Source organism: Chiloscyllium punctatum, chromosome 1 (genome assembly GCF_047496795.1).
Source record: "Chiloscyllium punctatum isolate Juve2018m chromosome 1, sChiPun1.3, whole genome shotgun sequence".
Classification (NCBI taxonomy): domain Eukaryota; kingdom Metazoa; phylum Chordata; class Chondrichthyes; order Orectolobiformes; family Hemiscylliidae; genus Chiloscyllium; species Chiloscyllium punctatum.
This window is the reverse complement of record NC_092739.1, coordinates 49,277,753-49,301,856: the sequence shown is the minus strand read 5'-3', so window position 1 is coordinate 49,301,856 and position 24,104 is coordinate 49,277,753. Positions and strand designations below refer to the sequence as shown.

General features: G+C 40.1%; 1 protein-coding gene across 4 annotated transcripts in view; it reads right to left on the bottom strand.

Moving 5' to 3' along the window:
• The window catches only part of cc2d2a (coiled-coil and C2 domain containing 2A), a 204,254-nt gene extending 180,404 nt beyond the window's left edge, over positions 1-23,850 (bottom strand). For 3 of the 4 annotated variants that reach the window (XM_072556139.1, XM_072556318.1, XM_072556227.1), the window contains exons 1-4: positions 23,580-23,850; positions 21,512-21,681; positions 15,303-15,384; positions 8,453-8,512 (exon numbers count right to left, since the gene is read on the bottom strand). In XM_072556139.1, the coding sequence (XP_072412240.1) occupies positions 8,453-8,512; positions 15,303-15,384; positions 21,512-21,525 (156 nt within the window). In that variant the 5' untranslated portion in view covers positions 21,526-21,681; positions 23,580-23,850. The remainder of the gene's footprint in view (positions 1-8,452; positions 8,513-15,302; positions 15,385-21,511; positions 21,682-23,579) is intronic. The other variant, XM_072556410.1, reaches the window with a different exon arrangement.
• Between the last annotated feature and the right edge of the window lie 254 nt (positions 23,851-24,104).

Genomic DNA, 24,104 nt, shown 5'->3' with positions numbered 1-24,104 from the left:
AGCTTCCAGTGATCAAAGAACATTGTGTCGCTCTTACAAAGCAAGTTGGATTTGAAGAGGTGGAGAATGAGGACATTTGATGAGCTGCTCGAGTGCCATTGTGAAAACCTCTCCACAGCTGATCTACAACAACTTGTTGCTGCGGGGGAAATTGAAGCTTGAGATGAAGACGATTAAGTCCAAGATGTAGCACCATGAGAACTTTTCACTTCTCTTCTGTTTTCTATCCTGAGGGAAGTTGAGAAACAGTTGCAGCTCTTAGAAGATAATGACTACAATGCAGAATGCAGCAGGATAGCAGGTTGTGGCATAACGTCTTATCAGACACCTATGGACAGCTTCTTCATGAAAGAAGATGGTAAAGCAGCAAAAACTAGAGGCCTTTTTTAAGCCATCTCCCAAGAAACAGTCTGAGGACAATGAACCACAGCCATCCACTTCTGAACTAAATATTTTCTTTCATTGCAACCCTGCACCAAGAACTGCATCTGAAGGTAATGAGGATGCTGATGATGATTCTCAGCCCCTGTCTTAATTCAGTACTATAACTCAACAAATTCAGAAACCCTTTTAAGTGTTAAACTTACTGTATTATTTCATTAAAATGTAAGATTTAAAAATTTACTTAGACTGTGCTACCATTCGTGTTTGTCTAACTACTATATTTGCTTCAGTTTTTACTGATATTATGGGTGATCTGCCCTAACCATGTTTTTCCCATAGACCCCGTTATTTCTATTGCGCCATTTTCTATAATACGAGGTCTCACGGGAACGGAACTACTGCGCTGTACCAGAACCGATTGTAGAAGACTTACAAAAGTTACCAGAAATAGTAGTAAATCTGAGGATTTGGGTGGTTTTAAGAATAAAGCATAGAAAGATCAAGAAACTGTCCAGGAAAGAGAGAAGAAAGTACAGATGCAATCTAGCAAAATGCTTTCAAAAAAGAAACTATATAAGCATCTTTTGGTACACAAAACGGAAATGTTTAGCTAAGACAAAAGTGGGACCTTTACAGGCAGGATCTGGACATTTGTAGCTCAGGTTGAGATTCAGTTTTCAGACGTTTTGTCACCATGTTAGATAACATCATCAGTGACCAATCATTAAGACTCATGAATAGAAAGCGGGACAGAATACCAGCGCTTCCTCCAGAAGCTCACTGATGATGTTGCCTAGCATGGTGACGAAATGTCTGAAAACAAACCTGCCAGCTCAGCGAGCAAACTTACAACCTGAGGATCAGGACACTTTATTGTGGAGAATAGAGAAATAGCAGAGGCGCTAAATGATCACTGTGTGTCTGTTCTCACTGGGGAAGATGCAAAGAATCTCCCAGAATTAGAGTTATGAATAATCAACAGGAATGAGGAGTTAAAGAAAATTAGTATCAGTAAGAAGGTTTTTGTAGAGAACTTAATGGGTCTGAAGACAGATAACATCCTTTATATTCTACATCACAACATTGAAAGAAAAGTCTATAGAGTTGGTTAATACACTGGTGATCGGGTTCTAAAAATTCAATAGAACATAAGAACATACGAACGAGGAGCAGGAGTAGGCTGTCTTCTGCAAAAGATTCTAGAATGATTCCTTCAGATTGGAAGCAAGTACATCACCCCATTATTTAAGGAATGAGTGAAATAGAAAACAGGGTACTATAGTCCTGCGAGCCTGCTAACAGTAACAGAAGGAATACTAGAATCTATTACAAAGGATGTGACAAACAGACAGTTGAATAATAATGTGATATTGTACAATCTGCATAGATTTGCAAATGGAACATTTTGAATAATCATGTCTTATGAACTTGGAGCTTTTTGAAGACATTACTTACAAAACCGGTGAAGAGGAGTACTATATGTACTATATCTGGATTTCCAAGAGGCTTTTGATAAAGTTCCCCCACAACAGGTTAGTTCACAAAATTAAAGCACATTGTGTTGGAGTTAATGTACTGGTTAACTTAACTAATGGACAGTAGGAATGAATACATCATTCTCACTTTGGAAGGCTGTGAGCATTGGGTCACTGAAAGGATCAGTTACTTGGAGCCCCAGTTGTTCACAATATACATCAATGATTTATATTTGATGACCATATGTGATATTTCCAAATTTTCAAATGATACAAAGCTAAGCTGGAATGGGTGTTGTGATGGAGATGGAGAGAGACTTCAGGAGGTTTTAAACAGGTTTAGTGAGTGCATGGAGATATGCTAGATGGAGTATGTGGGGAAAAATGTAAGGTTACCTACTTTGGTGAGAACAGATATGCAGAGTTTTTTTTAAAAAGGTAAGATGTTGGAAAGTGCAGATGCACAAAGGAACTTAGGTGTCCTTGTCAATAAATCAATGAAGACAAACATGCAGGTTCAGCAAGTTATTAGGAAGATTAATGGAATGTTAGCCTTCTCGTAAAAGGATGAGAGTGCAAGAATAGTGAAGTTTTGTTTTGACTGTATCAGAGTTTGGTTAGCCTATACATGGCATACTATATGCAGTTTTGGTCTCCTTATCTGACAAAAGAATGTTATTGCCAGAGAGAGAGTGCAACAAAGGTTCACCAGACTAGTTCTGATAACAGGACTATCCTATGAAGAGAAACAAAAGACGGCAAACAAGGTCTGTATTGTCTCGAGTTACGAAGAGTGATGTTGATCTCATTGAAACCTGCAAAGTACTTAGAAGGATAGGCAGGATAGATGCAGGTAAGATGTTTCTCTTGGCTGGTGCATCCAGAAGAAGGGGGCACAATCTAAAATGAGAAGAGAAACCATTTAGTACAGAGATAAGGAGATATTTTTGTTTGCTCAATGGATTGCAAATCTTTGGAATTCCCTACCTCAGAGGGCCTTGGAATCTCAGCCTTTGAGTATGTTTAAAGGAGAGATCAATTAATTTCTGATTACAAAATGCGTATCTAGAGTTCAGGTTAGTTTGGGTAAAGTTTGATCAGCCATGATAGCTCAATGGGCTATTCGTGGTGCTTTGTTTATAAATCTTACAAAAATTAATCAAAAAAACTAAAGTAAAATGTGATTACAATAATATATAACGTGTATCATACAATAACATTTAAACGTTTGGTGTTCATTGTGAAGGTTTTTAAACTTGGAAAACTGAAACAAGGTCACGCAATAAACGGACTAGAGTTATGTGATGGATTAAAAGCAGGTAGTTCATGAACAGTACATATAAGACCACAGTTTTAAAATAGAGTTATAAACCTCATTAAAATTTCCAACAAAACAAAGATATTGCTTGATTTATCCAGCAGCCATTCCCAGGAGACAGAAGTTACTAAAACAGAATTGACTGTGTGCAACAGTTTTACTTAGTAGTGCCAAACCAAAGATCTTCAAAAAAATTCACTCTGGCAATGTTTTTGTCTCTGTTGAACTACAGAGGATTGAGGACACATTAAATAATTTACCATGAAAGAAAAATAGGACTATTTTTGATGATGCAAAACATTCAACAGTTTTAGAATGGCCCACTTAATCAATAATTAATTATTTATCAATAAATATGCAGTCTCAAAGGGAAAATTGGATATACTTATCCAACAGATTGAAACTTACTAAGTCATAAATTAGTTTCAAGCTTGGGCACTTTGAGAAATAGGAAAACAAATAAACTTTAGTTTGCTTGTGAAAAAAAAACTTGTACAATAAATGTTTTGTTCCATTGCCTGTATATTTTTGTGGTTTGGCACATAAAGCACACAGTGTTTGTTTCAGTCCAGTTGTGGAGTGTGTGTAGAAATAATAGTCTTGGGATTATTTTGATTAATGCAGTGGAAATAACCCAGGTGGTGAATTCTGTATATTCTATTGTCATTCTCATTCCCGTATCACTTCGCCCAACTAGGTGTGCCTTTCCACATAAGTTTTAATATTTTAGTACACTTCTATTTCTAGTAAGTTTTCTTTATTGACTAAATAAATTATAGTTATTTAAATCTGAAAAATTTCTATATCTGTCGGAATCAAAATATCCTGGTGTAAAATGGTGGTGATATAAAAAGATGAAATTTGGGAAGAGACATTAAAAAAAAACACAAGTATAGAAAATGTGCAAGATTATGCTTGGATCATCATATAGGATACTCATATTGAGTAAGCATATTGAGGATGCCTGAGAGTGAAGGCATTTTGCAAAGCAATAATTCATTTTCTGGAATATTATTAAAACATTAGAGAAAAGATTGTGAGAAGATTTGTAGCTCGGGTGCTCGTTGTTGTGGTTCTGTTCACCGAGCTGGGAATTTGTGTTGCAGATGTTTCGTACCCTGTCTAGGTGACATCCTCAGTGCTTGGGAGCCTCCTGTGAAGCGCTTCTGTGATCTTTCCTCTGGCATTTGTAGTGGTTTGAATCTGCCGCTTCCGGTTGTCAGTTCCAGCTGTCCACTGCAGTGGTCGGTATATTGGATCCAGGTCAATGTGCTTATTGATTGAATCTGTGGATGAATGCCATGCCTCTAGGAATTCCCTGGCTGTTCTCTGTTTGGCTTGTCCTATAATAGTAGTGTTGTCCCAGTTGAATTTATGTTGCTTGTCATCTGCGTGTGTGGCTTCTAAGGATAGCTGGTCGTGTCATTTCGTGGCTAGTTGGTGTTCATGGATGCGGATCGTTAGCTGTCTTTCTGTTTGTCCTATGTAATGTATTGTGCAGTCCTTGCATGGGATTTTGTACACTACATTGGTTTTGCTCATGCTGGGTATCGGGTTCTTCGTTCGGGTGAAAGCAACCACCCCAACACACACAAAAGAAGTTGCATCAAGATACTATTCCAAAGAGCCACAACACACTGCAGTACACCAGAACTGCAAAAAGAGGAAGAAGAACACCTATACAATGTATTCACCAAAAATGGATACCCACGCAATTTCATCAACAGATGCCTAAGGGAAAGACAACAGAACGAGGACATGCCGCAATCCAAAGGACTAGCCACGCTATCATACATCAAGAGCATTTCCGAACTGACAGCCAGACTACTGTGGCCAGTAGGATTCATAACAGCATACAAACCAACAGCCACTCTCAGACAACAACTCATCAGAACGAAGGACCCGATACCCAGCATGAGCAGAACCAATGTAGTGTACAAAATCCCATGCAAGGACTGCACAAAACACTACATAGGACAAACAGGAAGACAGCTAACGATTCGCATCCATGAATACCAACTAGCCACGAAATGACACTACCAGCTATCCTTAGTAGCCACACAGCAGATGACAAGCAATATGAATTCAACTGGGACAACACTACGATTATAGGACAAGCCAAACAGAGAACAGCCAGGGAATTCCTAGAGGCATGGCACTCATCCACAGATTCAATCAATAAGCACATCGACCTGGACCCAATATACCGACCACTGCAAAGGACAGCTGGAACTGACAACCGAAAGTGGCAGATTCAAACCACTACAAATGCCAGAGGAAAGATCACAGAAGCGCATTACAGGAGGCTCCCAAGCACTGAGGATGTCACCTAGACAGGGGCCGAAACGTCTGCAACACAAATTCCCAGCTCGGCGAACAGAACCACAACATTAGAGAAAAGAGGTAATCAGTTCCAATACATCAAAGTCTTGTGTAACCTAAGACAGCTTTTCTACCAAAATACAAAATATTACTGAATTTCACCCCTTTTTCTGATTTCTCCAAAAGAAAACATCACACTGATGCACAAGACGGTAAAGGCTAAAAAAGCTAAATCAGTTTTATCTCGTAATAAGAATAAGAGAAATAAAACTAAATAAAAGCAGCAAGGTTAGTTAGATTTTTTTTCCAAAAGACTTCACTATCGTCCAGTGCAATAAAAGGTAATAAAAGAAAATAACCAAGCTTTGACGGTTCACTGAAGTTTGCACCTGTTGATTACTAATGTTAGGAAACACAAACTTCCTTGCCACCGTCTCCCCTTTTGAAATTCTGAAGGCTTCTGGCATCATTCATGCCTATAAGCTGTTAAGCTACCCAGGAATCAACCACATAGTTGGCAGATAGATGGGTTTCGTCATCCACAACTCCCCAGACCAACCAACTACTTGTTGCCAGCCGAATCTCACTTTGTACACACACCCTGGTGCTAGCCCATCTGCAATTAACTTACCCGCAATGTTAACCAAACAGCAGTGTAAATAACACTTACAGTGAATGGTGTAATTTGGTTTTTTTATATAAATGTAGCACTCCTTCCATAATATTTGTTTTTAAAACAGCTATTTTCCTATTTTGGTCCACAATCAAAAATACAGAAAAATTAAAATGATACAGTCTTTACACTACAAGGTCTTGTCATTTTGCAGTCATTTCATCTACCCATAACTCCTATCCTTTACTGGAGGTTTTGTACCCCTGAATGAAATAAAAACATTTATGCCAGCACCTAATTTCCAATTTGTTCTTTCTGCCACTGTTAGCAACTTCTGAAAATTTGTAAAACATATCAATCCAGTTAGATAGTCACGGACAATAGTGTGGCACATATGGAAGCAACCTGTACCTCTACAAAAATTAGCTAGGCTCTTGTTCACTGGATCCCAGATGGAATAACAGATTAACGCAAAGACAATAATCACTGGGAATGGACTTTGTATTTCTATAATCTAATGCAGTCATAGAGATATACAGTGTGGAAACAGAGCCTACCATCAAACTCGTCCATGCCAATGAGATATCCTAAACTAATCTAGACCCATTTGCCAGCATTTGGCCCATATCCCTCTAAACCGTTCCTATTCGTGTAACCATCCAGATGCCTTTTAAAATGTTGGAATTGTACTAGCCTCCACCACTTCCTCTGGCAACTCATTCCATACACTCACCATCCTCTGCATGAAAAGATTTCCCCTCTCACCTTAAACCTATGCCCTCTAGTTTTGGACTCCCCTACCCTGGGAAAAAGAGCTTGACTCTTCATCCTATCTATGCCCCTCATGATTTTATAAACCTCTGTAAGGTTGCCCTTCAAGCACTGACGCTCCAGTCCCAGCCTATTCAATTTCTCCTTGTAGTTCAATCTTTCCAACCCTGGCAACGTCTTTGTAAATCTTTTCCGAACCCTTTCAAGTTTCACAATATCCTTCCTATGGCAGCACTCCAACAGTGGCCTAACCAATGTCCTGTACAGACGCAGCATGACCTCCCACTCCTATACTCAATGCATTCATCAATAAGGCAAACAAATCAAACGTCTTCTTCAGTATCCTATCTACATGGGACTCCACTGTCAAGAAACTATGAACCTGCACTCCAAGGTTTCTTTGCTCAGCAAGATTCCCCAGGACATTATCATTAAGTGTATAAGTCCTGCCCTGATCTGCTATTCCAAAATGCAGCACCTCACATTTATCCAAATTAAACTTCATCTGCCACTCCTCAGCCTATTGGCCCATCTGATCAAAGTCCCGTTGTATTCTGAGGTAACCTTCTTCACTACACTTCTAATTTTGGTGTCACCTGCAAACTTACTAACTATACCTCCTATGTTTACATCCAAATCATTTATATAAATGACAAAAATCTGTAGACTCAACATTGATCCTTGGCACACCGCTAGTCATAGGCCTCCAGTCTGAAAAGCAACCCTCCACCACCACCCCTTCTCCTACCTTCCAGCCAGTTCTGTATCCAAATGGCTAGTTCTTCCTGTATTTCATGTGATCTAACCTTGCTAACCAACCTACTATGAGGAACCTCATCAAACACCTTATTGAAGTCCATGTAGGTCACATCCACCTCTCTGCCTTCATCAATTCTCTTGAACAGAGCATGCAACTCTACAGAAATGAGTTTTTATGAATAGTTTTATATATATATCACAGCTTTACAAATTAATTGGACAGTTAGCTATTCCAAGAAATCAGAAGACATTTTATAATTTGAGAATTGCTTGAAATAGAGACACACTACATAGAAAGTTCAACCAATAATCTAAATCTAAAAAGGAAAATAGCCAGACATTGCACCTTTTGTTTTAATTCAGTGAAAGCCATTGAAGGGCAACAGCACCCAGTATATTTTCTGTGGCATAGCTTCTACCAATCAGAATTAACTTGCAGACAATAAGCAACTTTTCTCATATAATACAAATTGCTGCTCCTTTTGAAATTTGGTGTTCTTGAAATTCTGTCCTGTTGAGTGCAAGACAAAGATCTTCAACGGCATGGTCTTTTTCCAGCAATATTCAAGTTCTGCATTATCGAGTAACATTTTAAAACTTTCAGAAAGTATATATTCAGATGAAGTACAAAATGAAGGGATTATGATGGATCCAAGTCACAGACACCAACTGCAAAGCAAACATACGGCATGCATTTTGATGTTGCAAAAGCAGTCAAACATAATCAACTGTAAAGGAAGAAAATAAAGCATGTAGTTTAGTCTTTTTCATGGGCTTCAGAAAATATCAAAGAACTGTTGAGCAACAAACCTCCACTTTTCTTGCATTTTCGTTTCTTGCACCATTTTCTATTTCTACAGCAACCGATGCCTAGTAAGTTTAAAAAAAAAGTTAAGATTGCTCTTCTTTGCAAACCTAATTACCTTTCTTTAACTACTCCCAATTCTTTCTTGCTGATAGTTTCATTTTTCAGTCTTTTGTATTGTCGTTCAATAAGCTGATTGAATTTGTTATTCAATAAGCTGATTGAATTTGTTAAAGATTTAATGCAGTGTTATTTATTATTACTGCATCTATGTATAGGAAATATTTAGAAGGATATGGGCCAAGTTCAGGCAAATGGGACTAATTTAGTTTGGAAAACTTGTTTGGTGTGGATGAGTTGGACCAAAGGGTCTGTTTCCATGCTGTATGACTCTATTCAAAAATTTATAGCTTGTCTGCTTTTGGATATTTCTGCATTAGAGTCCAAATTGTATTCTACTAAATCATTCTAAAAGCGGCCAATGTTAGAAGCATTTGGATGAGGAGAATATTTCATTTTCGCTTCTAGCTAGAGAGAGAATATTAACATGGGACATGCCAGATAGCAATGGTGGAAATTTGCTTGTAAAAATTCAAATCCAAGACATATTGCAAGAATTGCTAGATTTACCAGGCCATACGTTTCCTTTGGCTGTGCTCTCCATATTAGACCCAACAGTTAATACAGCTGAGGAGACCATTCAGCCAGTCAAATCCATGCCAGCTCTCTGCAGAACAATCTAATCAGTCTCATCACCCTACACCATTCCCAAAGTTCTGCAGTTTATTTTCCTCAAGCTTTGATCCAATTTCCTTTTGAAATAATTTGTCACCTCTGGTCCTGGAATTCAGGCAGGTTGAGTTCCAGATCATTGTCAATCAGGGCTTTAAAATAAAGTTCTTCCTTCTATCCCTCCATCATTTGTCCATAAATTTAATTCTATACCCTCTCGGATTTGTACCATGAATTAAGCATTTCTTTTCTACTTTATCTAAATCTAACATAACCTTATACAGTCCTATCAAATCTCCATACAATTTTCTTCGTTCTGCAGAGAACAACCCCAGCTTCCCCAACCTAGCCGTATAGCTAAAATCCCTATTCTGGTAAATCTCCTTTGCACCCCCTCAATCTGTCACATTCTTCTCAAAGTGCATTTCCCAGGACTGGACATAATATTCTAATTTTGACCTACCCAGACATTTATAAAACTTCAGAAATATTTTCTTGTTTCAATATCTCTATTTATAAAAATCCCATTTGTTTTACTGATTACTCTCTCAATATATCCTAACAACTTCAAAAATCTATTTGTACAAATCACCAAATCATCCTGTCCTGTACATTTTTTTTTAGAATGGTGGTACTTAGTCTCTATTGCTTCTGCTTATTCTTTCTACAAATGCAACACTCCAAATTTCTCTGCATTACATTCCATGACTTCACCATTTTGTCAGCATGTGTCCTGTTGCAGTCAATTCATATCATTCTCACTGTCTGAAGGGAATTTAACAATAATGTGATGAAAAATATACAATTTATCATCATCAATATGATTTTTGGAACATGAACTTTTCCATAAAGGCAAATAAATGTGGCTTATTTTTATTAAGGTTTCTTCAAAATAAAATCACACAATCAGAATCTGTCTGAAACAGTTAACTTTTTCCATATTACTCAGAAAGCAAATGTCTGTAAATCCTATGGTACATTAACAGAAAATTGTCCTGCAGTTGTTAATGACAACTGGGTAAACAATGAAGGTTAATCCCTTGTTTTTAGTGCAGGCTAATCAAGGATTGATTTCAGTTTATAAACGCTTTTTAAGGTAGTTATGAGGAGACCTGGCTGGACTCAGAAGGGAGTTTAGTTTCACTCCTTAAAGGAGTTCATAACAGTTCAGGAAAAACAGTCACTTCAGAAAAAAGGTTTTGGTTATGCAGTTTCCAAACCAAGAGAGTTTGATTAGAATTTTACAATTCAATAAAAGCTGAGAAATTTTAAGTTCTCAATTTTGTGAGTATTCATACAAGACAACTCCATGGTTCGGGAAAGGAACTTGTGAGAATCAGTTAGGTAGTACTGAAGTAGAAGTTCTTTGTTTTGGATTAGATTACTTATAGTGTGGAAACAGGCCCTTCAGCCCAATAAGTCCACAACAACCCTCCAAAAAGCAACCCCACCCAGACCCATTCCCCTACATTTACTCCTTCACCTAACACTACGGGCAATTTAGCATGGCCAATTCACCTAAACTGCACATCTTTGGACTGTGGGAGGAAACAGAAGCAGACACGGGGAAAATGTGCAAACTCCACACAGACAGTTGCCCGAGGCAGGAACCCAGGTCTCTGGCACTGTGAGGCAGCAGTGCTAACCACTGTGCCACCGTGCCACCCAGTTCTTCACTTGATCTTTGTAAATTGATGTAATTGGGAAATAGATTGAAAACTTTGTTTTGCTATGTGTTTTAAGATATTTTAAAATTGCCTTCTATCCAGAGATAGTTTGGTCTGCTTTTTTATTTTCACCTTTTGTATAATAAACTTCTGTTCTGTTATTAAAGAAGCTCTACAGTCTCTTGAAACTACATTTCAGTGAATTATTTCACAGATTTCATTCTGGAATCTGACTTGTCCAGTAGTACTATGGGCTGTGATCATGATGATACTTAGAATGCAAAAACAAACCAATCTTTAAGGCATCTATTGATCAGCCATGTTTCTGCCTTTTTTTAGGAGTCTTCCAACCCAAAGGAATTATGAAAGCTGCTGAGTGTGCAAGTGTAATAGTGGCCTAGGTGGAGAAGGGTTTGCTAAGCTATGATTATAAGTTTGCATTGAGGGCTCTTCTTCTATTCTGAACAAAAAATATTGCTATATAAAAAAAGGTTGAATGAGACAAGAACTGTAGGTTTTTACAGCAGGGTGACTGGGAGGGAATTATTCAGCTCATCATGTCTATGTTAATTCTTCAAAACAATCCTCCTATTAGTTCCATTTTACTACTCTTTCTCTGTAACTCTGTAAACTTCCCAATAAATCTATATCCAATTCCAATTTGAATGTACTATTGAATTTATTTTTCAGGCAATATATTCCAAATCATACAAACTTGTTACTGAAAAGATTTTCATCACTCCATTTGAAAATGCAAGAATCACAGGCTTTTCATTCTAATTGTCTTCAGGTTTTCCTCAGTTAATTCTTACCTGACACCTTTTTTTAAACTGGCCACCTGTTGAATTTTCTAGACTGACTCAGGTTGGTTTGCAGAGAATTGTATCCTGAAAGGTTTAGAACACTCTTGTAACGACACAAGCTTTCTGGATATTCTTGACGGATAGGAACCACCTTCTAAAGAAAATGACTGGTGCAATGAGAAATGGGATGACAGTGCCATGACTTCCTCTCTAGATAAAAAGGCAACAATCTTCTAATTAAAAAGAATACTTGTAATTATATTGTGTTCTGACTGCCAAACATCTCAAAACATTTCACATTCAATGAATTAATTCAAGATGGTCCTAAGGCCACGTCAGAGGATCATAAGCCGTAACTAAGTACAATAAATCCTAAAAATGTATGGCATACTGTAAGTACAGGAGAAAGTGAGGACTGCAGATGCTGGAGATCAGAGCTGAAAATGTGTTGCTGGAAAAACGCAGCAGGTCAGGCAGCATCCAAAGAACAGGAGAATCGACGTTTCGGGCACAAGCCCTTCTTCAGGAATGAGGAAAGTGTGTCCAGCAGGCTAAGATAAAAGGTAGAGAGGAGGGACTTGGGGGAGGGGCGTTGGAAATGCGATAGGTGGAAGGAGGTCAAGGTGAGGGTGATCGCATTTCCATCGAACTCAGCACCGCCTTCCTAACCTGCAATCTTCTTCCTGACCTCTCCGCCTCCACCCACTCCGGCCTATCACCCTCAGCTCATACTGTAAGTATAATTCTTTACCTGAAGGTTTGCTTGGTGTGGATAGACATTGTCCCCAAAATGGCCACAATCTTCCTATAGAACATCGCCAGATCTAAAGCCTGGCCATTTTCAGCAGAAGACCTGATTTTTTGCAAGTGATTTGTCCAAGGCAAGCACCAGATAATCTTTTACGATACAACTGTAATTATGGAAGTTGCATGTAGTGCCTACTGCTGGTGGCCCTATTGTTAATCTCTAATAAGTGGAATAGTTTCTACCTTGCAGAATACCAATCTGTTTATTCATTTACCTTTCAGAAGTGTGGCTATTTTTAAAAACATGAAATTAAAATCAATATGAGGGAATGGCATGTAAGAACACTCTAATGGTTTAGCCGTAGATCCATTGGCCAGTATAAAGCTGTGACAGGAAACTTTCAGTTTAGATCACACATTCAGTACTGTAGTGGAGAGTGGGTTACTATAATGAGCTACTTAGCTAGGTTTGAAAATAAGGGGAATTAAAAGGTCAATTAGAATTTTCACGAGGAGGTTGAACAGTTCATCCACCTTACTAACACCTTCCACCTCGACCTCAAATTTACCTGGACCATCTCAGACTCCTCCCTCCCCTTCCTAGACCTCTCCATTTCTATCTCGGGCGACCGAATCAACACAGATATTTACTATAAACCGACTGACTCCCACAGCTACCTAGACTACACCTCCTCCCACCCTGCCCCCTGTAAAAACGCCATCCCATATTCCCAATTCCTTCGTCTCCGCCGCATCTGCTCCCAGGAGGACCAGTTCCAATACCGAACAACTCAGATGGCCTCTTTCTTCAAAGACCGCAATTTCCCCCCAAGACGAGGTCGACGATGCTCTCCACTGCATCTCCTCCACTTCCCACTCCTCCGTCCTTGAGCCCCGCCCCTCCAATCGCCACCAGGACAGAACCCCACTTGTCCTCACCAACCTCCATATACATCGTCTCATCCGTCGTCATTTCCGCTACCTTCAAACAGACCCCACCACCAGGGATATATTTCCCTCCCCTCCCCGATCAGCGTTCCGAAAAGACCACTCCCTCCATGACTCCCTTGTCCAACCCACCAACCCAACCTCCACTCCTGGCACCTTCCCCTGCAACCGCAAGAAATGCAAAACTTGCGCCCACACCTCCCTCCTTACTTCCCTACAAGGCCCCAAGGGATCCTTCCAGATCCGCCACAAATTCACCTGCACCTCCACACACATCATTTACTGCATCCGCTGCACCCGGCGTGTCCTCCTCTATATTGAGGAGACTGGCCGCCTACTTGCGGAACGTTCCAGAGAACACCTCTGGGACACCCGGACCGACCAACCAACCCAACCACCCCGTGACTCAACAGTTCAACTCCCCCACCCACTCCACCAAGGACATGCAGGTCCTTGGACTCCTCCATCACCAGACCATAGCAACACGACGGTTGGAGGAAGAGCGCCTCATCTTCTGCCTAGGAACCCTCAAACCACAAGGGATGAACTCAGATTTCTCCAGTTTCCTCATTTCCCCTCTCCCCACCTTGTCTCAGTCCCAACCCTCGAACTCAGCACCACCTTCCTAACCTGCAATCTTCTTCTTGACCTTTCCGCCCCCACCCCCACTCTGGCCTATCACCCTCACCTTATCACCCTCACCTTAACCTCCTTCCACCAATCGCATTTCCAACGCCCCTCCCCCAAGTCCCTTCTCCCTACCTTTTATCTTAGTCTTCTTGGCACACTTTCCTCATTCCTAAAGAAGGGCTCATGCCCGAAACGTCGATTCCCCTGCTCCTTGGATGCTGCCTGACCTGCTGCGCTTTTCCGGCAACACATTTTCAGCTCTGATCTCCAGCATCTGCAGTCCTCACTTTCTCCGAGAATTTTCACCCAACTCACAAGTCTATGACTCTTATCAATCAACATGCAGGTATCACTAGCTGGGCCAGCATTCATTGCCCATCTCTAACTGCCCTTGACAAGGTGCGAGTAAGCTGCCTTATCAATTTTTTCCAGGTTGACCTATAAAACCATAAAGGAAAATGATCCAGGAATTTGATTCAGCAACAATGAAGGAATAGTAGTGTACTTCCAAGTCTGACCATGAATGGCCTAGATGGGAACTTGCAAGTGGTGACCTTCCCACGCACCTGCTACGCTTGTCCTTCCAGATGGTTGTATTCACAGTGCTCTCCAAGGAATCCTGCTGAATTTCTGCAGTGCATCTTGGAAATTGTATACACTGCTGCTACTGTGTACTGATCATGGTCGGAGTGGATATTTGTTTATGTGATGCTTTGTCTTGGATGGTGTCAAGCTTCTTGAGTGTAGTTGGACCTGCACTCATCCAGGCAAGTGGGAAATATTCCATCACACTCCTGACTTATGCCTTGTAGATGGTGAATACAGTTTGGGGATTCAGAAGGTGAGTTACATGCTACAAGATTCTTAACCTCACTGTGTTGGAAGAAAATCAGAGAAGGATAAAATAAAGGTTTGTGCCTGTCAAGTAAGATGTGAACTAAGTCTCGCAAGTGGTGTGCATCACTTTTCAGTAAAGATCAAAAACTGGCTATAAACTACTCTTTTCTCTCAGTGACTCTTATGTTGAACTCTGACCTATTTCCTGATTTGGAGGAGCCGGTGTTGGATTGGGGTGGGCAAAGTTAAAAACCACACAACACCAGGTTATAGTCCAACAGGTTTATTTGGAAGCACTAGCTTTCGGAGCGCTGCTCCTTCATCAGGTAGCTCTCTGAAAGCCAGTGCTTCCAAATAAACCTGTTGCACTAAAATCTGGTGTTGTGTGATTTTTAATTTTGACCTATTTCTTGCATTTCAATGTTCCACACTTCTACCACACTAACCATGCATCTTCAAGAAAATATTCCGATAGATGCTTACATACTCACCCGGTTATCATCAACTTGTCTGCTTCCACCAAGAGATGCTTGTAGTGCCTTTCGTTTACTTTTAATCTTCTCACGAAGATTTCTGAAATGATTGATAGACTGTTAACATCCAAAAATTGTGAAGTACATACCACACTTATCATTTTGTGTTTGACCCTTATAATTGATTAAAGCAATTGAATTGAGTTCCAAACAACATTCAAAATACTAACTTTGAATTATATAGCAAATAAGCAATCATTTGCTCTTGTGTTTCACTCATAATGATTAGATAAAAGTAGCAAGTCAAACTATTTAAAATCAACATCACTGTATAACTGGCCATACTTCCTTGATTCCAGGGATAGGAAGGCTGTCCTGAGAAGAAATTGAATACAATGAGTTTATCTTCTCCAATGTTTAGAAAGAATGAAAAATGATCTCACTGAAACATATACAGTTCTGAGAAGACTTGACAGGATGTAATGGGGTGGTTTCCCCTGGGTGGAGTATCTAAAAGTATTGACCATAGTTTAAAAAATGGCGGTTGACCATTTCGAACCGAGATTGAATGCATCAGAGGATTATGACATTGAACACTCTGCAGATGCTTGTGAATGCTCACCATTGAGTACATTTAAGACTGAGATCAATAGACTAAGGCATCAAATGAATCAATTGCTTTGGGAATAGGGTAGGAAAATAGACACATGATTCAGCCATGATCCTATGGAATAATGAAGCAGGCTCATCAGGCAGTTGACCTGCTTCTACTCCTACTTTGCACACTCTTATGAGCTCATGCTACTTACCAGATAATGCTAACTTATTACTTTAAAGAGTGAGTGTGGAACCACCAGAACCTGGAGGCTAAAGAGGGAAGATTGAAGTTCCTGGGGCGACTAACACAAAAAATAACTGGGTGGAGCCATAATACTTCTGATTTTCAGAACATAGATTGAAACTCTTGTTGAAATAAGACACAAATGAATTTTTAAGCTATTTTCAAGTAACAATTAAAACAAATTCTACTTACTTATATTAATCTCACTTGAAGAAACATAAAAATAATAAACAATCAGCCACATGCCCTGTGTTTTTTATGGGCATTATCTGTTACATAGAACATAGAACATAGAACATTACAGAGCAGTACAGGCCCTTCGGCCCTCGATGTTGCGCCGATCAAAGCCCACCTAACCTACACTAACCCACTATCCTCCATATACCTATCCAATGCCCGCTTAAATACCCATAAAGAGGGAGAGTCCACTACTGCTACTGGCAGGGCATTCCATGAACTTACGACTCGCTGAGTGAAGAACCTACCCCTAACATCAGTCCTATATCTACCCCCCCTTAATTTAAAGCTATGCCCCCTTGTAATAGCTGACTCCATACGTGGAAAAAGGTTCTCACTGTCAACCCTATCTAACCCCCAATCATCTTGTACACCTCTATCAAATCACCCCTAAACCTTCTTTTCTCCAATGAAAACAACCCCAAGTGCCTCAGCCTTTCCTCATAGGATCTTCCTACCATACCAGGCAACATCCTGGTAAACTTCCTCTGCACCCGTTCCAGTGCCTCCACATCCTTCCTATAGTATGGCGACCAAAACTGCACACAATATTCCAGATGCGGCCGCACCAGAGTCTTATACAACTGCAACATGACCTCAGGACTCCGGAACTCAATTCCTCTACCAATAAAAGCCAGTACGCCATATGCCTTCTTCACTGCACTATTTACCTGGGTGGCAACTTTCAGAGATCTGTGTACATGGACACCAAGATCCCTCTGCTCTTCCACACTACCAAGTATCCGACCATTAGCCCAGTACCCCATCTTTTTATTACTCTTACCAAAGTGAATCACCTCACACTTAGCTACATTGAACTCCATTTGCCACCTTTCTGCCCAGCTCTGCAGCTTCTCTATATCCCGCTGTAACCTGCCACATCCTTCCTCACTGTCTACAACTCCTCCGACTTTCGTATCATCTGCAAACTTGCTCACCCAACCTTCTAACCCTTCCTCCAGGTCATTTATAAAAATGACAAACAGCAATGGTCCCAAAACAGATCCTTGCGGAACACCGCTAGTGACGGCACTCCAAGATGAACCTTTGCCATCAACTACTACCCTCTGTCTTCTTCCAGCCAGCCAATTCCTAATCCAAACCTCCAACTCACTCTCAATGCCATATCTCTGTATTTTCTGCAGCAGCCTACCATGGGGGACCTTATCAAACGCCTTACTAAAATCCATATATACCACATCTACCGCTTTCCCCTCATCTACCTCCTTAGTCACCTTCTCAAAGAATTCAATAAGGTTTGTGAGGCACGACCTGCCCTTCACAAAACCATGCTGACTATCCTTGATCACATTATTCTTATCCAGATGTGCATAAATCCTATCCCTTACAATTCTCTCTAAGACTTTTCCCACAACAGAAGTGAGACTCACTGGCCTATAGTTACTAGGATTATCCCTATTCCCCTTCTTGAACAAGGGAACCACGTTTGCTAGCCTCCAGTCCTCTGGCACTACTCCTGTAGACAAAGAGGACACAAAAATCAAGGCCAATGGCTCTGCAATCTCCTCCCTTGCTTCCCAGAGAATCCTAGGATAAATGCCATCAGGCCCAGGGCACTTATCTATTTTCACCCTTGCCAGAATTTCCAACACCTCTTCTCTACATATCTCAAAGCCATCCATTCTACTTATTCGTGCCTCAGTATTCATATCGACAACAATGTCCTGTTCCTGAGTGAATACTGACGAAAAGTATTCATTCAGTGCCTCCCCAATCTCTTCAGCCTCCACACGCAACTTCCCATTACTATCCTTGATTGGACCTATTCCTACCCTAGTCATTCTTTTATTCCTAACATACCTATAGAAAGCCTTAGGGTTTTCCCTAATCCTACCAACTAAGGACCTTTCATGTCCCCTCCTTGCTGCTCTTAGCTCTCTCTTCAGGTCCTTCCGGGCTACCTTATAACTCTCAATCGCCCCTATTGAACCTTCACGCCTCATCTTTACAAAGGCCGCCCTCTTCCATTTAACAAGGGATTCCAATTCCTTATTAAACCACGGCTCCCTCACACGACCCTTTCCTCCCTGCCTGATAGGTACGTACTTATCAAGGACACTCAATAGTTGCTCCTTGAACAAGTTCCACATATCAATTACGCTCTTGCCTTGGAATCTACTTTTCCAATCCACACATCCTAAGTCATGCCTCAACGCATCATACTTTCCCTGCCCCCAGCTATAACTCTTGCCTTGGAGTACACACTTATCCCTCTCCATCACGAGAGTAAAAATCACCGAATTGTGGTCACTGTCCCCAAAGTGCTCACCTACCTCTAGTTCTAATACCTGGCCAGGTTCATTACCCAGAACCAAATCCAGTATGGCCTCACCTCTTGTTGGCTTATCTACATATTGTGTCAGGAAACTCTCCTGCACACATTGCACAAAACACTGACCCATCTAACGAACTTGAGCTATAGCTTTCCCAATCAATATCAGGAAAGTTAAAGTCTCCCATAACAATCACCCTATTACTGTCACTCTTCTCCTGAATCATCTTCACAATCCTTTCTTCAACGATTCTAGGACTATTAGGAGGCCTGTAAAAGACTCCTAACAGGGTGACCTCACCTCTCCTATTCCTAACCTCAACCCAAACTACCTCAGATGGCAAATCTTCGTCCATCTTCCTTTCCACCGCTGTAATACTATCTTTGACAAGCAAAGCCACACCCCCCCCCCTCTTTTACCCCCACCTCTGACCCTACTAAAACATTTAAACCCTGGAACCTGCAACAGCCAATCCTGTCCCTGATCTAGCCATGTCTCCGTAATAGCCACAACATCGAAGTCCCAGGTACCAACCCACGACGCAAGTTCACCTACCTTATTTCGTATACTTCTGGCATTAAAGTATACACACTTCAAGCCACTCTTCTGTTTACATGCACCCTCCTTTAAGATTGATGCCATATTCCTAACCTCCCTACACTCCAGGTCCTGCACCCTAAAGCTACAGTCTGGGTTCCCATGCCCCTGCAGAGTTCTTGACCTTAATTATGTTTTCATCCAAATTCTGACTGTAAAATGTTGATCATCAGTATTTTAGCTTCATATCCAGACAAGGAACCATACCTCACAATATCTTAATACAAAATTTGACTGAGGTGCCCTTTCACCATTCCCTCTGCATTTCCAGACAGGCATGCTGTAATGCTGACCATTCTCCTAGTCACTAATTTGCCCTCAAACCTAATAATAAAATTGGCTTTGTTTCTTTCAATGAGGGTGATGGTTTAAAGAAAATACCTCCTACTGTTTTAAAGAGAATGACAAATAGGACTAAGATGAAACAATTATCACATCAAGAGAAGACTTAAATGGGCAAACACATTGTGCGGAACTAATTAATGTTTTCCCAATAAAATGTGAAGAGTTATACTATATGCACTTAAAAACCTCACAATCACTACCTTCTTTAACTTTTGAAAGCAATATTCCAGCTTTGCTCAATTCTTAAAAACCTGCAATGTTTTGCTTTCGTTATTAGCAGCTGAACTGCTATTTAAACATTTCATCATCTCCTAACACGAAGATTTAAAAATTCAAAAGACAACATAAGGTACAAACTGATATACTTTTTGGAATAATCAAGATCCAAACAGCAAATATTTTGCCACAAATTGCTCTTTCCTTTCTTCCTTTTGCACTTGGTACCTCATTTCAGATGCACTTCTTTTCTGATTTAGCCTGATTTAGTTCTTCTTCATCCACGACCACCATAAAGCATTCACTTTTTATATTATTCTTCAGCTTTAATAAAGCCAAATACATATAATAAACCTTATACTATAGTTCTGTACATGAATTGAATTTATTGCTGACTAACTGTTTCTGTTAATATGATATTTTATATCATAAAGTCCGTAGTCTTATTTTTCAGACTGGAGGCCTGTGACCAGTTGTGTGCCACAAGGATCGGTGCTGGGTCCACTACTTTTCATCATTTATATAAATGATTTGGATATGAGCATAAGAGGTACAGTTAGTAAGTTTGCAGATGACACCAAAATTGGAGGTGTAGTGGACAGCGAAGAAGGTTACCTCAGGTAACAACAGGATCTTGATCAGATGGGCCAATGGGCTGAGAAGTGGCAGAATGAGCTGCATTTTGGGAAAGCAAATCTTAGCAGGGCTTATACACTTAATGGTAAGGTCCTATGGAGTGTTGCTGAACAAAGAGGTCTTGGAGGATTTGAGCTACAGGGAGAGGTTGAACGGGCTAGGGCTGTTTTCCCCGGTGCGTTGGAGGCTGAGGGGTGACCTTACACAGGTTTACAAAATCATGAGGGGCATGGATAGGATAAATAGACAAAGGCATTTCCCTGGGGTGGGGGAGCCCTGACCTAGAGGACGTAGGTTTAGGGCGAGAGGGTAAAGATATAAAAGAGACCTACGAGGCAACTTTTTCATGCAGAAGGTGGTATGTGTATGGAATGAGCTGCCAGAGGAAGTGGTGGAGGCTAATACAATTGCAACATTTAAAAGACATCTGGATGGGTATATGAATAGGAAGGGTTTGGAGGGATATGGGCCAGATAGTGGCAGGTGTGACTAGATTGGGCTGGGGTATCTGGCCAGCATGGATGAGTTGGACCGAAGGGTCTGTTTCCGTGCTGGACATCTCTATGGCTCTATGACACTTTGATAAGAAGCAATGGTGATTCATTTGTCTTCTCTGAACCATGCTTGTATCATTTGTCTTGTTTAGTTTTAAATGGGAAGGATGTTTTGTCAGTTTTTCTTTTTCGTGGCTACAGCAACAAGAGTACAGCAGGAATAAATCACACATCCAAATCAGACAAATGAAAATCTACAATATGTATATCTATGGGAAGTCATTGTTGTAGCTGAACATCCTAGAAGTCCTTAACAAACTGCACCATGAGTTTGTCTGCACTACATAAACTACAGTGGTTCAAGAAGACAATTCACTACTACCTTTTCAAGAGACGACCATTAATGCTGGCCAAGAAACCATCAATCATATCCTCTAAAAGTCGAATCCATTTAGACAACATTATTACAGGTACTATGAGATGGAAAATTTGAAACTCTTGCATTATACTACAATCAATTCTCATTGAGGAAAAGATAGAAAAATAAAAAAAAACTATTTCACTTACTCTGTGGAAGCCATTTTAATTAATTCAGTTATGAAATGCCTTTGACTTTCATACAGTCTTCACTTACAAAAGTCTTCGCACACAAACTAGGTATAGCCTAAATCCATTGGTGGTGTTTTATATGCATACTGCTGTGAAGGTAATGGATTCCATTATGTAACTTTTAATGCCTGTTGAAAAAGATAGTGCAAATTAAATCACTAATTCAGTATTAATATAATCAAATAACTATCTAAGTGGAGAATTACAAGTGAACAATATAAACAAAAATACAAATTCATAAAGCACAGTAATAATGCAAAAAATACTGCTAGAATTTTGCATTAATTATGCTGTACTCTGTTCTTGAAACTCTATTTGGCTTAAAAATCAATATTTTGCTGTCCCAAACACAGCATTCTTAATATCTAAACAATAATAGAATTATTAGAGGAATAGTAAACTATTGCTCTATTCCTGATGAAGGGCTTTTGCCCAAAACGTCGATGTTCCTGCTCCTCGGATGCGGCCTGAACTGCTGTGCTTTTCCAGCACCACTCTAACCTAGAATCTGATTTCCAGCATCTGCAGCCGTTGTTTTTACGTATGTTTTGTGTTAAAAACTTTGAGGAATGAAACTATCAGAGTTTAAAAATTGAATTATCATACAAGTATTATCGGATCATTCTAAATTCTTCAAAGTTCGGCTCAGGCTTGGAGGGCCGAAGGGCCTGTTCCTGGGCTGTAAATTTTCTTTTCTTTGTTCTTTGTTCAAGTGCAATATCATGCAAATTTGTGATCTTAAGAAATTATTTCTATCAGCAAATTCTATAAATCACGAGGAATCAAAGCAGATTACCACAGCAGAAATTGCCAAGTTTGCTGAAAGAAATGAGAAATCTTGTCAAAGCTTTTTGAAGTATTCGCTTCAGGACAAGCAAACCAAAACAAACTTCAAATGGAACAAAAATTGACACTGCATGAGAAACAAGGCGCTTAAAGGCTGGTTAGTGGACTGGTATTTACATGCATAGGGAAATGCTCGATGAAGGCAGAAGGAATTTGTCAAGGCATTGAACCTTTCCCATTAAACAAAACTTTGGGTATCACTATTCCCTAGTGCATTCCTGATGGTACATCATAGTGAAAATCAATTTTGCCTTTTTTGAATTTATATGAAAGCTTTAAGGTAACTACTTCGTTGTTATATTCTTGATGTCAAGATCTGGACTGATCTGAATCCATTTGCCAGCAAACTGGAACCCTGTTTCCAATGCAGTAAAAACTATTGTTCCCTTTGAAATTTGGTATTCTTGATGAGTGCAAAGTTAAAAGTTTCAACAGCATGTCTCTTCTTTCATCAGTACTGAAGTTCTCTATTACAAAATGATAATTGCAAGATTAACAGAACAGGTATTATAAACAAGTTGACTCAGGGAAAGTAAATGGCATTTATTTGGGGACAAGCTGATTTTATACAAGTAGTTGAAAAACATCATTGCAAATATACAAAGTATTCACAAGCTCAATAAGGCAGTATATGTAGTATTGGTTAAAAATTAATCTCACAAGGAAGCTCAACGACATGGTGCAGGGTACTGAACCATCTTGAAGTATTAAGATTTTAAACCTGGGACATATTAACATTTAAAATGATCCGGATGAGTACATGGTGAATTAGGAATGAACACGAGCACTTGTGTTAACAAAGACTTGAAGAAAATAAAACAGACTTGATACAGAACAAAACAACTACGTGCATTTGCATAAAGATTTAGCTTAGAGAAAAGTTATAAAATGCTTCACAGGAGCATGAGCTATTGTAAGTGAGGTATTAGCACAGGTAACCTATCAGCAAATATATAATGTAATTTAGGACAATGGGTACAAGGAATAAGGGGAATTATTTATCAAAGCTGGAGAATGGACAGAAAACATATTCCTGCAACCACGAAATAATCAAAATAAGAAGATTCCAGGAAAACAAAGCTCCTGCAACAGTTGACATAATTTTAAACAGCTGAAGGAAAAGCACTGAAAAGAAGCCGTGGTGACAGGGGATAAACTGTAGTTCAGTTAATACACTTACATTGTTTTTCTGATTTACCTTCTCCTCCAATAACGTGTCACTGACCCTGCATTGACGCCGATTGCGTCTAGGAAACCACTCGCTTAGTAACCACTCATTAACCGGCCTCGAGAGCCCCAGCGCCGAGCTGCAGCCTGGGAGTCCCAGCGTAGAGCGGGCAAAAACAATGGATCCGGGAGCCCCAGCGCGGAGCTGGAGACCGGGAGCCTCAGCGCGGAGCTGACGTCTCAGGCTCGCGCACAAGAAAGGGGCCCGCGATCTCCACTGCGGAGCTGGTACCTGGGAGAACACGAATCTGCTGGAGTGCTTCCCTGTCAATCATGCAGCAATGTTAGATTAACTTTCAGCTACGGTGGCCTGGAAGGGGAAAAAGGAAATCTCAACTTCATTTCCGGTTGCCTATTCCACATTCCAGCTCCACTATACCATTCATAAACGTGGATACGTGCATTTTGTAAAGAATTATATGTCTTACAGCACTGAAACAGATCTTTGGGTCTAACTCGTTCATGCTAAACTATACTA